At 50.7% G+C, this 17328-nt stretch overlaps 2 protein-coding genes across 7 annotated transcripts in view; both read left to right on the top strand.

Annotated features, from left to right (window-relative positions):
* The window catches only part of LOC116958295 (protein FAM43A-like), a 202733-nt gene that overhangs the window by 26898 nt on the left and 158507 nt on the right, over positions 1-17328 (top strand). The gene's annotated exons all lie outside the window — the stretch shown is intronic.
* The window catches only part of LOC116958297 (uncharacterized), a 56700-nt gene continuing 44119 nt past the window's right edge, over positions 4748-17328 (top strand). The window contains exons 1-3 of one of the 6 annotated variants that reach the window (XM_076056288.1): positions 4748-6189; positions 6657-6718; positions 12473-12569. In XM_076056288.1, the coding sequence (XP_075912403.1) occupies positions 6698-6718; positions 12473-12569 (118 nt within the window). In that variant the 5' untranslated portion in view covers positions 4748-6189; positions 6657-6697. The other 5 variants (XM_076056287.1, XM_076056286.1, XM_076056285.1 and 2 more) reach the window with 5 other exon arrangements.

Raw genomic sequence — 17328 nt, 5'->3', positions numbered from 1 at the left:
GCTACCCACTCACCTACTCAGCTACCCACTCAGCTACTCAGCGACCCACTCAGCTACTCAGCTACCCACTCACCCACTCAGCTACCCACTCACCTCAGCTACCCACCCAGCTACTCACTCAGCTACTCAGCCACCCACTCACCCACTCAGCTACCCACTCAACTACTCAGCTACCTACTCAGCTACCCACTCACCAACTCAGCCACCCACTCAGCTACCCACTCACCTACTCAGCCACCCACTCACCTACTCAGCTACCCACTCAGCCACTCGCCCACCCACTCACCTACTCAGCCACCCACTCACCTACTCAGCTACCCACTCACCTACTCAGCCACCCACTCACCTACTCAGCCACCCACTCAGCTTCACAGCTACCCACTCACCAACTCAGCTACCCACTCACCAACTCAGCTACCCACTCACCTACTCAGCCACCCACTCAGCTACCCACTCACCTACACAGCTACCCACTCACCTACTCATCCACCCACTCACCCATTCAGCTACCCACTCACCAACTCAGCTACCCACTCACCTACTAAGCCACCCACTCAGCTACTCAGCTACCCACTCAGCCACCCACTCAGCTACCCACTCAGCTACCCACTCACCTACTCAGCTACCCACTCAGCCACCCACTCAGCTACTCAGCCACCCACTCAGCCACACACTCAGCTATCCACTCACCTACTCAGCCACCTACTCAGCCACCCACTCACCCACTCAGCCACCCACTCAGCTACCTACTCAGCTACCCACTCAGCCACCCACTCACCTACTCAGCTACCTACCCACTCAGCCACCCACTCACCTCAGCTACCCACTCAGCCACCCACTCACCTACTCAGCCACCCACTCACCTACTCAGCCACCTACTCAGCCACCCACTCACCAACTCAGCTACCCACTCACCTACTCAGCCACCCAATCAGCTACCCACTCACCCACACAGCTACCCACTCACCTACTCAGCCACCCACTCACCCACTCAGCTACCCACTCACCAACTCAGCTACCCACTCACCTACTCAGCTACCCACTCAGCCACTCAGCTACCCACTCAGCCACCTACTCAGCCACCCACTCGGCTATCCACTCACCTACTCAGCCACCTACTCAGCTACCCACTCACCTACTCAGCCACCCAATCAGCCACCCACTCACCCACTCAGCTACCTACTCAGCTACCCACTCAGCTACCCACTCAGCCACCCACTCACCTACTCAGCTACCTACTCACCTACCCACTCACCTCAGCTACCCAGCCACCCACCTACTCAGCCACCCACTCACCTACTCAGCCACCCACTCACCAACTCAGCTACCTACTCAGCTATCCATTCACCCACACAGCTACCCACTCACCTACTCAGCTACCCACTCACCAACTCAGCTACCCACTCACCTACTCAGCCACTCAGCTACCCACTCAGCTACCCACTCAGCCACTCAGCTACCCACTCAGCCACCCACTCAGCTACTCAGCCATCCACTCAGCTATCCACTCACCTACTTAGCCACCCACTCACCTACTCAGTTACCCACTCACCTACTCAGCCACCCACTCACCCACTCAGCCACCCACTCACCCACTCAGCTATCCACTCACATACTCAGCTACCCACTCAGCCATGCACTCACCTACTCAGCTACTCACTCAGCCACCCGCACAGCCACCCACTCAGCCACCCACTCACCTACTCAGCCACCCAATCAGCCACCAAATCAGCCACCCACTCACCCACTCAGCCACCCACTCATCCACTCAGCTACCCACTCACCTACTCAGCTACCCACTCAGCCACCCACTCAGCTACCTACTCAGCTACCCACTCAGCCACCCACTCACCTACTCAGCTACCCACCTACTCAGCTACTCAGCCACCCACTCAGCTACCCACTCAGCCACCCACTCAGCCACTCAGCTACCCACTCAACCACGCACTCACCTACTCAGCTACCCACTCACCCACCCACTCAGCTACTCAGCCACCCACTCAGCCACCCAATCAGCTACTCAGCCACCCACTCAGCCACCCACTCAGCCATCCACACAGCCACCCACTCAGCCACCTACTCAGCCACCCGCTCACCTACTCAGCCACCCACTCACCTACTCAGCTACCCACTCACCTACTCAGCTACCCACTCACCTACCCAGCTACCCACTCACCTACTCAGCTACCCACTCACCTACTCAACCACCCACTCACCTACTCAGCCACCCAATCAGCTACCCACTCACCTACTCAGCCACCCACTCACCTACTCAGCCACCCACTCACCCACTCAGCTACCCACTCACCTACTCAGCCACCCACTCAGCTACTCAGCCACCCACTCAGCCACATACTCAGCCACCCACACAGCCACCTACTCAGCCACCCACTCACCTCAGCTACCCACTCACCTACTCAGCTACCCACTCACCTACTCAGCTACCCACTCACCTACTCAGCCACCCACTCACCTACTCAGCCACCCAAACAGCTACCCACTCACCTACTCAGCCACCCACTCACCTACTCAGCCACCCACTCACCCACTCAGCTACCCACTCACCTACTCAGCCACCCACTCAGCTACTCAGCCACCCACTCAGCCACCCACTCAGCCACCCACACAGCCACCTACTCAGCCACCCACTCACCTACTCAGCCACCCACTCACCTACTCAGCCACCCACTCACCTACTCAGCTACCCACTCACCTCGGCTACCCACTCACCTACTCAGCCACCCAATCAGCTACCCACTCACCTACTCAGCCACCCACTCGCCTACTCAGCCACCCACTCACCTCCTCAGCTACCCACTCACCTACTCAGCCACCCACTCAGCCACCCAATCAGCCACCCACTCACCTACTCAGCCACCTACTCAGCTACCCACTCACCTACTCAGCTACCCACTCACCTACTCAGCCACCCACTCACCTACTCAGCTACCCACTCACCTACTCAGATACCCACTCACCTACTCAGCTACCCACTAGCCTACTCAGCTACCCACTCACCTACTCAGCTACCCACTCACCTACTCAGCTACCCACTAGCCTACTCAGCTACCCACTCACCTACTCAGCTACCCACTCACCTACTCAGCCACCCACTCACCTACTCAGCTACCTACTCAGCTACCCACTCACCTATTCAGCCACCCACTCACCTACTCAGCTACCCACTCACCTATTCAGCCACCCACTCACCTACTCAGCTACCCACTCACCTACTCAGCTACCCACTCACCTACTCAGCTACCCACCCACCTACTCAGCTACCCACTCACCTACTCAGCTACCCACTCAGCCACCCACTCAACTACCCACTCACCTACTCAGCTACCCACTCACCTACTCAGCCACCCACTCACCTACTCAGCTACCCACTCACCTACTCAGCTACCCACTCAGCCACCCACTCACCTACTCAGCTACCCACTCACCTACTCAGCTACCCACTCAGCTACCCACTCACCTACTCAGCCACCCACTCAGCTACTCAGCCACCCACTCAGCCACCCACACAGCCACCTACTCAGCCACCCACTCACCTACTCAGCTACCCACTCACCTACTCAGCTACCCACTCAGCCACCTACTCAGCTACCCACTCACCTACTCAGCTACCCACTCAGCCACTCAGCCACCCACTCAGCCACCCACTCACCTACTCAGCTAACCACTCACCTACTCAGCCACCCACTCACCTACTCAGCTACCCACTCACCTACTCAGCTACCCACTCAGCCACCCACTCACCTACTCAGCTACCCACTCACCTACTCAGCTACCCACTCAGCTACTCACTCAGCCACCTACTCAGCCACCCACTCAACTACCCACTCACCTACTCAGCTACCCACTCACCTACTCAGCCACCCACTCACCAACTCAGCTACCCACTCAGCTACCCACCACCCCCTAGCCCGTGACCCCCTAGCCCGTGACCCCCTAGCCCGTGACCCCCTAGCCCACCACCCCCTAGCCCGTGACCCCCTAGCCCACGACCCCCTAGCCCGTGACCCCCTAGCCCGTGACCCCCTAGCCCACCACCCCCTAGCCCGTGACCCCTTAGCCCGTTACCCCCTAGCCCGTGACCCCCTAGCCCGTGACCCCCTAGCCCACCACCCCCTAGCCCGTGACCCCCTAGCCCGTGACCCCCTAGCCCGTGACCCCCTAGCCCGTGACCCCCTAGCCCACCACCCCCTAGCCCGTGACCCCCTAGCCCGTGACCCCCTAGCCCGTGACCCCCTAGCCCGTGACCCCCTAGCCCACCACCCCCTAGCCCACCACCCCCTAGCCCGTGACCCCCTAGCCCGTGACCCCCTAGCCCGTGACCCCTTAGCCCACCACCCCCTAGCCCGTGACCCCCTAGCCCGTGACCCCCTAGCCCGTGACCCCCTAGCCCACCACCCCCTAGCCCGTGACCCCTTAGCCCGTGACCCCCTAGCCCGTGACCCCCTAGCCCGTGACCCCCTAGCCCACCACCCCCTAGCCCGTGACCCCCTAGCCCGTGACCCCCTAGCCCGTGACCCCCTAGCCCGTGACCCCCTAGCCCACCACCCCCTAGCCCACCACCCCCTAGCCCGTGACCCCCTAGCCCGTGACCCCCTAGCCCGTGACCCCTTAGCCCACCACCCCCTAGCCCGTGACCCCCTAGCCCGTGACCCCCTAGCCCACGACCCCCTAGCCCGTGACCCCCTAGCCCATGACCCCCTAGCCCGTGACCTCCTAGCCCATGACCCCCTAGCCCGTGACCCCCTAGCCCACCACCCCCTAGCCCGTGACCCCCTTTCGCTAAAGTCACCACCACGTAGAAGGGAAACAATAAAATAATAAAAATATAAAACAATTAAATTCTCACGACGTTTCGACTGCAACACAAGAAGCAATCATCATCAGCTGTGAAAACCACAGCGAGAAAATTAAACAAAAATATTTCTTGTTGTCAATCATCATCAGGTGTGAAATCCACAGCGAGAAAATTAAACAAAATATTTATTGTTGTGGTTTCCACTGCAACACAAGAAGCAATCATCATCAGCTGTGAAATCGACAGCGAGAAAATTAAACAAAAATATTTCTTGTTGTCAATCATCATCAGGCGTGACAATCACAGCGAGAAAATTAAACAAAATATTTCTTGTTGTCAATCATCATCAGCTGTGACAATCACAGCGAGAAAATTAAACAAAAATATTTCTTGTTGTCAATCATCATCAGGCGTGACAATCACAGCGAGAAAATTAAACAAAAATATTTCTTGTTGTGGTTTTCACGCCTGATGATGATTGCTCATGCTGCAGTCGAAACGTCGTGAGAATTTTATTGTTTTATATTTTTATTATTTTATTGTTTCCCTATCTACGATGTGGGTGACTTTAGCGAAAGAACCAAGAATAATAATTTAATTGTTTTATATTTTTATTATTTTATTGTTTCCCTTCTACGATGTGGGTTACTTTACCGAAAGAACCAAGAATAATAATTTAATTGTTTTATATTTTTATTATTTTATTGTTTCCCTATCTACGTGGTGGTGACTTTACCCAAAGAACCAAGAATAATAATTTTATTGTTTTATATTTTTATTATTTTATTGTTTCCCTTCTACGATGTGGGTGACTTTACCGAAAGACGTGCTTACGTCACTCCGTGTATAAGACGTGACTACGTCACTGCGTTTATAAGACGTGCTTACGTCACGGCGTGTATAAGACGTGCTTACGTCACTGCGTGAATAAGACGTGCTTACGTCACTGCGTGTATAAGACGTGCCTACGTCACGGCGTGTATAAGACGTGATTACGTTACTGCGTTGTATAAGACGTGCCTACGTCACGGCGTGTATAAGACGTGATTACGTCACGGCGTGTATAAGACGTGCCTACGTCACGGCGAACGTAAACGTGATTACTTCACGGCGCGCGTAGGACGTGCTTACGTCACGGCGTGCGGACTTGCTGACGTCACGGCGCGCGTAGGACATGCTGACGTCACGGCGCGCGTAGGATGGGGTTCAACAGCAGTGACGTCACGTACACCCCACGTGATGCTCGGCAATGAACTTTGAGTGGCGTTAACGTCACGGCAAAGATGGCGGCGGCGGCGGCGGCTCGGGGTTCCGACATCGCCGCTGCGGTGTGACGAGGTGGAGAGAGAAGAGACGAGGACGACGACGACGAGGTGGTGGTGGTGGTGACGAGGTGGTGGTGGTGGTGGTGACGAGGTGGTGGTGGTGGTGGTGACGAGGTGGTGGTGGTGGTGGTGACGAGGTGGTGGTGGTGGTGGTGACGAGGTGGTGGTGGTGACGTGCTGGTGACGAGGTGGTGGTGGTGGTGACGAGGTGGTGGTGGTGGTGACGAGGTGGTGGTGGTGTCGAGGTGGTGGTGGTGACGACGAGGTGGTGGTGGTGGTGGTGGTGGTGACGAGGTGTTGTTGTTGACGAGGTGGTGGTGGTGACGAGGTGTTGTTGTTGACGAGGTGGTGGTGGTGACGAGGTGGTGGTGGTGGTGACGAGGTGTTGTTGTTGACGAGGTGGTGGTGGTGGTGACGAGGTGGTGGTGGTGGTGGTGACGAGGTGTTGTTGACGAGGTGGTGGTGACGAAGTGGTGGTGACGAGGTGTTGTTGTTGTTGACGAGGTAGTGACGAGGTGGTGACGAGGTGGTGACGAGGCTAGGGGCTCCCCTCACGATGTCAGCCTTCGCCATGTTGGTGAGTGTTGAACGCGGTGCACTGTACAGCACTGTACACTACTGCGCCTTACTGTACAACACTGTACACCAATGTACCATACTGTACACTACTGCACCATACCGTGCACTACTGTACACTACAGCGCCGTACTGTACAACACTGTACAACACTACACTAATGTACCATACTGTACACTACTGTACCATACTGTACACTACTGTACCATACTGTACACTACTGTATCGTGCGTGTCGAGAACTTCCTTGGCACCGTACGTAGCCAAATAACCTGTGGGTGTCTCTGTGTGTGTCTCTGTGTCTGTGTGTGGTGTCTCTGTGTCTGTGTGTGTGTGTCTGTGTGTGTGTGTCTCTGTGAGTGTCTCTGTGAGTGTGTCTCAGTGTGTGTGTGTGTCTCTATGTGTGTGTCTGTGTGTGTGTGTCTCTGTGTGTGTGTTTGTGTGTGTGTGTCTGTGTCTCTGTGTGTGTCTGTGTGTGTGTGTGTCTCTGTGTGTGTGTCTGTGTGTGTGTCTGTGTGTGTGTCTGTGTGTGTGTCTCTGTGTCTGTGTGTGTCTGTGTCTCTGTGTGTGTCTCTGTGTATGTGGGGAGCGGTGGTGCTGTGGTTAGCGCTATGCTGCGCTATGAACCTGGCGACCCGGGTTCGATTCCCGCTCACGGCCAACACCACCAGTGACGATTATCTGAACCGGTCCCGGGCCTCCCCTAGGTCGACTCAGCCTCACATGAGTACCTGGTGCGGTGTGTAAACATTGCCACTAGGGAGACAAAGGCGGTTGGGCGTGGTGCTGGCCACCCACCCCCTCGTGTACCGTTGCGGCCTTCATAGGTGCTCGCTAACAGCACTTGCCCCTACAGTCTGTTCAGGCTATACGGGGGATCTTTGTTTGTCTTTGTCTCTGTGAGTGTCTCTGTGTGTGTGTCTGTGTGTGTGTCTGTGTGTGTGTGTCTCTGTGAGTGTCTCTGTGTGTGTGTCTCTGTGTGTGTGTCTGTGTGTGTGTCTCTGTGTGTGTCTCTGTGAGTGTCTGTGTGTGTGTGTCTCTGTGTGTGTCTCTGTGTGTGTGTGTCTCTGTGAGTGTCTCTGTGAGTGTCTCTGTGTGTCTCTGTGTGTGTGTGTCTCTGTGTGTGTCTCTGTGTGTGTCTCTGTGTCTCTGTCTCTGTGAGTGTCTCTGTGTCTCTGTGTGTGTGTCTCTGTCTCTGTGAGTGTCTCTGTGTCTCTGTGTGTGTGTCTCTGTGAGTGTTTCTGTGTGTGTGTGTCTCTGTGTGTGTGTGTGTCTCTGTGTGTGTGTCTGTGTGTCTCTGTGTGTCTCTGTGAGTGTCTCTGTGTGTCTCTGTGTGTCTCTGTGAGTGTCTCTGTGTGTGTCTCTGTGAGTGTCTCTGTGTGTGTCTCTGTGTGTGTCTCTGTGAGTGTCTCTGTGTGTGTGTCTCTGTGAGTGTCTCTGTGTGTGTGTCTCTGTGAGTGTCTCTGTGTGTGTGTCTCTGTGAGTGTCTCTGTGAGTGTCTCTGTGTGTCTCTGTGTGTGTTTCTGTGTGTGTGTGTCTCTGTGTGTGTGTCTCTGTGTGTCTCTGTGTCTCTGTGTGTCTCTGTGAGTGTCTCTGTGTGTGTCTCTGTGTGTGTCTCTGTGTGTGTCTCTGTGTGTGGGTGTCTCTGTGAGTGTCTCTGTGTCTCTGTGTGTGTGTCTCTGTGAGTGTCTCTGTGAGTGTCTCTGTGTGTGTGTCTGTGTGTGTGTCTCTGTGTGTGTCTGTGTGTCTCTGTGTGTGTCTCTGTGTGTGTCTGTGTGTCTCTGTGTGTGTCTCTGTGTGTGTGTGTCTCTGTGGTTGTCTCTGTGTGTGTCTGTGGGTGTCTCTGTGGTTGTCTCTGTGTGTCTCTGTGTGTGTCTCTGTGGGTGTCTTTGTGAGTGTCTCTGTGTCTGTGAGTGTCTGTGTGTGTGTCTCTGTGTGTCTCTGTGTCTCTGTGTGTGTTTCTGTGTCTGTGTGTGTCTCTGTGTGTCTCTGTGGGTCTCTAGAGTATTTGTCTGTGTGTGTGTTCACCTGTGTGTGTGTTCACCTGTGTGTGTGTGTTCACCTGCCTGTGTGTGTGTTCACCTGTGTGTGTGTTCACCTGTGTGTGTGTGTTCACCTGTGTGTGTGTGTGTTCACCTGTGTGTGTGTTCACCTGCCTGTGTGTTCACCTGTGTGTGTGTTCACCTGTGTGTGTGTGTTCACCTGTGTGTGTGTTCACGTGTGTGTGTGTGTTCACCTGTGTGTGTGTTCACCTGTGTGTGTGTGTTCACCTGTGTGTGTGTTCACCTGTGTGTGTGTGTTCACCTGTGTGTGTGTTCACCTGTGTGTGTGTGTTCACCTGTGTGTGTGTGTGTGTGTTCACCCGCCTGTGTGTGTGTGTATTCACCTGTGTGTGTGTGTGTGTGTTCACCTGTGTGTGTGTGTGTGTTCACCTGTGTGTGTGTTCACCTGTGTGTGTGTTCACCTGTGTGTGTTCACCTGTGTGTGTGTTCACCTGTGTGTGTGTTCACCTGCCTGTGTGTGTTCACCTGCCTGTGTGTGTTCACCTGCCTGTGTGTTCACCTGTGTGTGTGTGTGTGTGTGTTCACCTGTGTGTGTGTGTGTGTGTTCACCTGTGTGTGTGTTCACCTGTGTGTGTGTTCACCTGTGTGTGTGTTCACCTGTGTGTGTGTTCACCTGCCTGTGTGTGTGTTCACCTGTGTGTGTGTTCACCTGTGTGTGTGTTCACCTGTGTGTGTGTGTTCACCTGCCTGTGTGTTCACCTGTGTGTGTGTGTTCACCTGTGTGTGTTCACCTGTGTGTGTGTTCACCTGTGTGTGTGTTCACGTGTGTGTGTGTGTGTTCACCTGTGTGTGTTCACCTGTGTGTGTGTGTTCACCTGTGTGTGTGTGTGTTCACCTGTGTGTGTGTGTTCACCTGTGTGTGTGTTCACCCGCCTGTGTGTGTGTTCACCTGTGTGTGTGTGTGTGTTCACCTGTGTGTGTGTTCACCTGTGTGTGTGTTCACCTGTGTGTGTGTTCACCTGTGTGTGTGTTCACCTGTTTGTGTGTGTGTTCACCTGTGTGTGTGTGTTCACCTGTGTGTGTGTGTTCACCTGCCTGTGTGTGTTCACCTGCCTGTGTGTGTTCACCTGCCTGTGTGTGTGTTCACCTGCCTGTGTGTGTGTTCACCTGCCTGTGTGTTCACCTGTGTGTGTGTTCACCTGTGTGTGTGTTCACCTGTGTGTGTGTTCACCTGTGTGTGTGTTCACCTGTGTGTGTGTTCACCTGTGTGTGTGTTCACCTGCGTGTGTGTTCACCTGCGTGTGTGTTCACCTGCGTGTGTGTTCACCTGTGTGTGTGTTCACCTGCCTGTGTGTGTGTTCACCTGTGTGTGTGTGTTCACCTGTGTGTGTTCACCTGTGTGTGTTCACCTGTGTGTGTGTGTGTGTTCACCTGTGTGTGTTCACCTGTGTGTGTGTGTGTTCACCTGTGTGTGTGTTCACCTGTGTGTGTGTGTTCACCTGTGTGTGTGTGTTCACCTACGTGTGTGTGTGTGTTCACCTACCTGTGTGTGTGTTCACCTGTGTGTGTGTTCACCTATGTGTGTGTGTGTTCACCTGTGTGTGTGTTCACCTGCCTATGTGTGTGTTCACCTGTGTGTGTGTTCACCTGCCTGTCTGTGTGTTCACCTGTGTGTGTGTGTTCACCTGTGTGTGTGTTCACCTGTGTGTGTTCACCTGTGTGTGTGTTCACCTGTGTGTGTGTTCACCTGTGTGTGTGTTCACCTGTGTGTGTGTTCACCTGTGTGTGTGTGTTCACCTGTGTGTGTGTGTTCACCTGTGTGTGTGTTCACCTGTGTGTGTTCACCTGTGTGTGTTCACCTGTGTGTGTGTGTTTACCTACCTGTGTGTGTGTGTTCACCTGTGTGTGTGTTCACCTGTGTGTGTGTGTTCACCTGTGTGTGTGTGTTCACCTACCTGTGTGTGTGTGTTCACCTACCTGTGTGTGTGTGTTCACCTACCTGTGTGTGTGTGTGTGTGTTCACCTACCTGTGTGTGTGTGTTCACCTGTGTGTGTGTTCACCTGTGTGTGTGTTCACCTGTGTGTGTGTTCACCTGTGTGTGTGTTCACCTGTGTGTGTGTGTGTTCACCTGTCTGTGTGTGTTCACCTGTCTGTGTGTGTTCACCTGTGTGTGTGTTCACCTGTGTGTGTTCACCTGTGTGTGTGTTCACCTGTGTGTGTTCACCTGTGTGTGTGTGTTCACCTGTGTGTGTGTGTGTTCACCTGTGTGTGTGTTCACCTGTGTGTGTGTGCAGCTGTCTGTGTGTGTTCACCTGCCTGTGTGTGTTCACCTGTGTGTGTGTGTTCACCTGTGTGTGTGTGTTCACCTGCCTGTGTGTGTTCACCTGTGTGTGTGTGTTCACCTGTGTGTGTGTGTTCACCTGCGTGTGTTCACCTGTGTGTGTTCACATGTGTGTGTGTGTGTTCACCTGTGTGTGTGTGTGTTCACCTGTGTGTGTGTTCACCTGTGTGTGTGTGTTCACCTGTGTGTGTGTGTTCACCTGTGTGTGTTCACCTGTGTGTGTGTGTTCACCTGTGTGTGTGTGTTCACCTGCCTGTGTGTGTGTTCACCTGCCTGTGTGTGTGTTCACCTGTGTGTGTGTTCACCTGCCTGTGTGTGTTCACCTGCCTGTGTGTGTTCACCTGCCTGTGTGTGTGTTCACCTGCCTGTGTGTGTGTTCACCTGTGTGTGTGTTCACCTGTGTGTGTGTTCACCTGTGTGTGTTCACCTGTGTGTGTGTTCACCTGCGTGTGTGTTCACCTGTGTGTGTGTGTTCACGTGTGTGTGTTCACCTGTGTGTGTGTTCACCTGTGTGTGTGTTCACCTGTGTGTGTGTTCACCTGTGTGTGTGTTCACCTGTGTGTGTGTTCACCTGTGTGTTCACCTGTGTGTTCACCTGTGTGTGTGTGTTCACCTGTGTGTGTGTGTGTTCACCTGTGTGTGTGTGTGTTCACCTGTGTGTGTGTGTTCACCTGTGTGTGTGTGTTCACCTGTGTGTGTGTTCACCTGTGTGTGTGTTCACCTGTGTGTGTGTTCACCTGTGTGTGTGTTCACCTGCGTGTGTGTTCACCTGCGTGTGTGTTCACCTGTGTGTGTGTTCACCTGTGTGTGTGTTCACCTGTGTGTGTGTGTGCTCACCTGTGTGTGTGTGTTCACCTGTGTGTGTGTGTTCACCTGTCTGTGTGTGTTCACCTGTCTGTGTGTGTTCACCTGCGTGTGTTCACCTGCCTGTGTGTTCACCTGCCTGTGTGTTCACCTGCCTGTGTGTTCACCTGCCTGTGTGTGTGTGTTCACCTGTGTGTGTTCACCTGTGTGTGTGTGTGTTCACCTGTGTGTGTGTGTTCACCTGTGTGTGTGTGTTCACCTGTGTGTGTGTGTTCACCTGTGTGTGTGTGTGTTCACCTGTGTGTGTGTGTTCACCTGCGTGTGTGTGTTCACCTGCGTGTGTGTGTTCACCTGCCTGTGTGTGTTCACCTGTGTGTGTGTTCACCTGTGTGTGTGTTCACCTGTGTGTGTGTTCACCTGTGTGTGTGTTCACCTGTGTGTGTGTGTGTTCACCTGTGTGTGTGTTCACCTGCCTGTGTGTTCACCTGTGTGTGTGTTCACCTGTGTGTGTGTTCACCTGTGTGTGTGTTCACCTGTGTGTGTGTGTGTGTTCACCTGTGTGTGTGTTCACCTGTCTGTGTGTGTTCACCTGCCTGTCTGTGTGCAGCTGCTGGTTGCGATTTTCTCTGTGGCTGGGGCTCTGCGCTGCAAATCAACAACAGAGTTCATGAGTGGTCTTCACTGCTGCAACAAATGTCATGCCGGTAACAACAACAATAACAACAATAACCACAACAACCACAACAACAACAACCACAACCACCACAACCACCACAACAACAACAACAACAGAGTTCATGAGTGGTCTTCACTGCTGCAACAAATGTCATGCCGGTAACAACAACAACAACCACTATCACAACAACAATAACAACAACAACAACCATCACAACAACAACAACAACAACCATCACAACAACAACCACAACAACAACAACTACAACAACAGAGTTCATGAGTGGTCTACACTGCTGCAACAAATGTCATGCCGGTAACAACAACAACCACAACAACAACAACCATCACAACAACAACAACCACAACAACAACAACCACCACCATCACAACAACAACAACCACAACCACCACAACCACCACAACAACAACAACAACAACAACCACAACAACAACAACAACAACCACAACAACAACAACAGAGTTCATGAGTGGTCTTCACTGCTGCAACAAATGTCATGCCGGTAACAACAACAACAACCACTATCACAACAACAATAACAACAACAACAACCATCACAACAACAACAACAACAACCATCACAACAACAACAACAACCACAACAACAACAACTACAACAACAGAGTTCATGAGTGGTCTACACTGCTGCAACAAATGTCATGCCGGTAACTACAACAACAACAACAACCACAACAACAACAACAACAATAACAACAACAACAACAACCACAACAACAACCATCACAACAACAACAATAACAACAACAACAACAACAGAGTTCATGAGTGGTCTACACTGCTGCAACAAATGTCATGCCGGTAACTACAACAACAACAACAACAACCACCACCATCACAACTACAACAACAACAACAACAACCACCACCATCACAACAACGACAACCACAACCACCACAACCACCACAACAACAACAACAACAGAGTTCATGAGTGGTCTTCACTGCTGCAACAAATGTCATGCCGGTAACTACAACAACAACAACCACTATCACCACAACAATAACAACAACAGTAACAACAACCACCATCACAACAACAACAACCACAACAACAACCACTATCACAACAACAACAACAGAGTTCATGAGTGGTCTTCACTGCTGTAACAAATGTCATGCCGGTAACAACAACAACAACCACAACAACAACCACAACAACAACCATCACTACCACCACAACAACAACAACCACAACAACAACCACCACAACAACAACCACAACCACAACAACAACCACAACAACAACTACAACAACAACAACTACAACAACAACAACCACAATCACAACAACAACAACCACAACAACAACTACAACAACAACAACTACAACAACAACAACCACCATCACAACAACAACAACAGAGTTCATGAGTGGTCTTCACTGCTGTAACAAATGTCATGCCGGTAACTACAACAACAACAATAACAACAACAACCACCACCACGACCACAACAACAACAACAACCACTATCACCACAACAACAACAACAACCACAACAACAACAACAGAGTTCATGAGTGGTCTTCACTGCTGCAACAAATGTCATGCCGGTAACAACAACAACAACCACCACAATAACAACAACAATAACAACAACAACCACAACAACAACAACCACAACAACAACAACAGAGTTCATGAGTGGTCTTCACTGCTGCAACAAATGTCATGCCGGTAACAACCACAACAACCACTATCACCACAACAACAACAACCACCACCACCACCACCACAACAACAACAACCACCACAACAACAACAGAGTTCATGAGTGGTCTTCACTGCTGCAACAAATGTCATGCCGGTAACTACAACAACAACAACAACCATCACAACAACAACCATCACTACCACCACAACAACAACAACCATCACTACCACCACAACAACAACAACAACCACAACAACAACAACCACAACAACTACAACAGAGTTCATGAGTGGTCTACACTGCTGCAACAAATGTCATGCCGGTAACAACAACAACAACCACAACAACAACCACAACAACAACCACAACAACAACCACAACAACAACAACCACAACAACAACAGAGTTCATGAGTGGTCTACACTGCTGTAACAAATGTCATGCCGGTAACTACAACAACCACAACAACAACCACAACAACAACCACAACAACCACCATCACCACAACAACAACCACAACAACAACCACAACAACAACAACCACAACAACAACAACCACCATCACAACAACAACAGAGTTCATGAGTGGTCTACACTGCTGCAACAAATGTCATGCCGGTAACAACAACAACAACCACTATCACCACAACAACAACAACCACTATCACCACAACAACAACAACTACAACAACAACAACCACAACAACAACAACCACCACCACAACAACTACAGAGTTCATGAGTGGTCTTCACTGCTGCAACAAATGTCATGCCGGTAACTACAACAACCACAACAACAACCACAACAACAACCACAACAACCACCATCACCACAACAACAACCACAACAACAACCACAACAACAACAACCACAACAACAACAACCACCATCACAACAACAACAGAGTTCATGAGTGGTCTACACTGCTGCAACAAATGTCATGCCGGTAACAACAACAACAACCACTATCACCACAACAACAACAACCACTATCACCACAACAACTACAACAACAACAACCACAACAACAACAACCACCACCACAACAACAACAGAGTTCATGAGTGGTCTACACTGCTGTAACAAATGTCATGCCGGTAACTACAACAACAACCACAACAACAACAATAACAACCACTATCACCACAACAACAACAACCACCATCACCACAACCACAACAACAACCACAACAACAACAACCACCATCACAACAACAACAACAGAGTTCATGAGTGGTCTACACTGCTGCAACAAATGTCATGCCGGTAACAACAACAACCACAACAATAACAACCACAACAACAACCACCACCACAACAACCACAACCACCACAACAACCACCACAACAACAACCACCACCACAACCACAACAACAACAACCACCATCACAACAACAACCATCACTACCACCACAACAACAACAACCATCACTACCACAACAACAACAACAACAACAACCACAACAACAACAACAACTACAACAACAGAGTTCATGAGTGGTCTTCACTGCTGCAACAAATGTCATGCCGGTAACTACAACAACAACAACAACCACAACAACAACAATAACAACAACAACCACAACAATAACAACAACAACATCAACAACATCAACAACAACCACAACAACAACTACAACAACAACAACCACCACAACAACAACCACAACAACAACAACAGAGTTCATGAGTGGTCTACACTGCTGCAACAAATGTCATGCCGGTAACAACAACAACAACCACAACAACAACAACCACAACAACAACCACAACAACCACCATCACAACAACAACCACAACAACAACAACCACAACAACAACCACAACAACAACAACCACAACAACAACAACCACAACAACAACAACAACAACAACAGAGTTCATGAGTGGTCTACACTGCTGCAACAAATGTCATGCCGGTAACAACAACAACAACCACTATTACAACAACAACAACCACCACCACAACCACAACAACCACAACAACAACCACCACCACAACAACAACAACAGAGTTCATGAGCGGTCTACACTGCTGCAACAAATGTCATGCCGGTAACTACAACAACAACAACCACTATCACCACAACAACAACAACCACCACCACCACAACCACAACAACAACAACAACCACAACAACAACAACCATCATCACAACAACAACAGAGTTCATGAGTGGTCTACACTGCTGCAACAAATGTCATGCCGGTAACAACAACAACAACCACAACAACAACCATCACTACCACCACAACAACAACAACCACAACAACAACCACCACAACAACAACCACAACCACAACAACAACCACAACAACAACTACAACAACAACAACCATCACAACAACAATAACAACAACAGTAACAACAACAACAACAACCATCACAACAACAATAACAACAACAGTAACAACAACAACCACAGTAACAACAACAACCACAACAACAACCACAACAACAACAACAGAGTTCATGAGTGGTCTACACTGCTGCAACAAATGTCATGCCGGTAACAACAACAACAACCACAACAACAACCATCACTACCACCACAACAACAACAACCACAACAACAACCACCACAACAACAACCACAACCACAACAACAACCACAACAACAACTACAACAACAACAACCATCACAACAACAATAACAACAACAGTAACAACAACAACAACAACCATCACAACAACAATAACAACAACAGTAACAACAACAACCACAGTAACAACAACAACCACAACAACAACTACAACAACAACAACAACCACTATCACCACAACAACAACCACAACAACCACAACAACCACAACAACAACCAACACAACCATAACAACAACAACAGAGTTCATGAGCGGTCTACACTGCTGCAACAAATGTCATGCCGGTAACAACAACAACCACAACAACAACAACAACCACCATCACAACAACCACAACAACAACCACAACAACAACAACCACCACCACAACCACTCTAACTTCAACCACAGCCATCACTTTGAGTGATATGTGAGCAATTGGTGAGTGGGTGAGTGAGTGACTGAGTGAGTGTATGAGTGAGTGAGTGGGTGAGTGAGTGAGTGGG

Source organism: Petromyzon marinus, chromosome 75 (assembly GCF_048934315.1).
Source record: "Petromyzon marinus isolate PM22_M1 ecotype Great Lakes invasive population chromosome 75, UKy_Petmar_22M1.pri1.0, whole genome shotgun sequence".
In the NCBI taxonomy this organism is placed as follows: Eukaryota; Metazoa; Chordata; class Hyperoartia; order Petromyzontiformes; family Petromyzontidae; genus Petromyzon; species Petromyzon marinus.
Note: the sequence above shows the minus strand (reverse complement) of the source record. Positions and strands in the feature narration are given on the sequence as shown.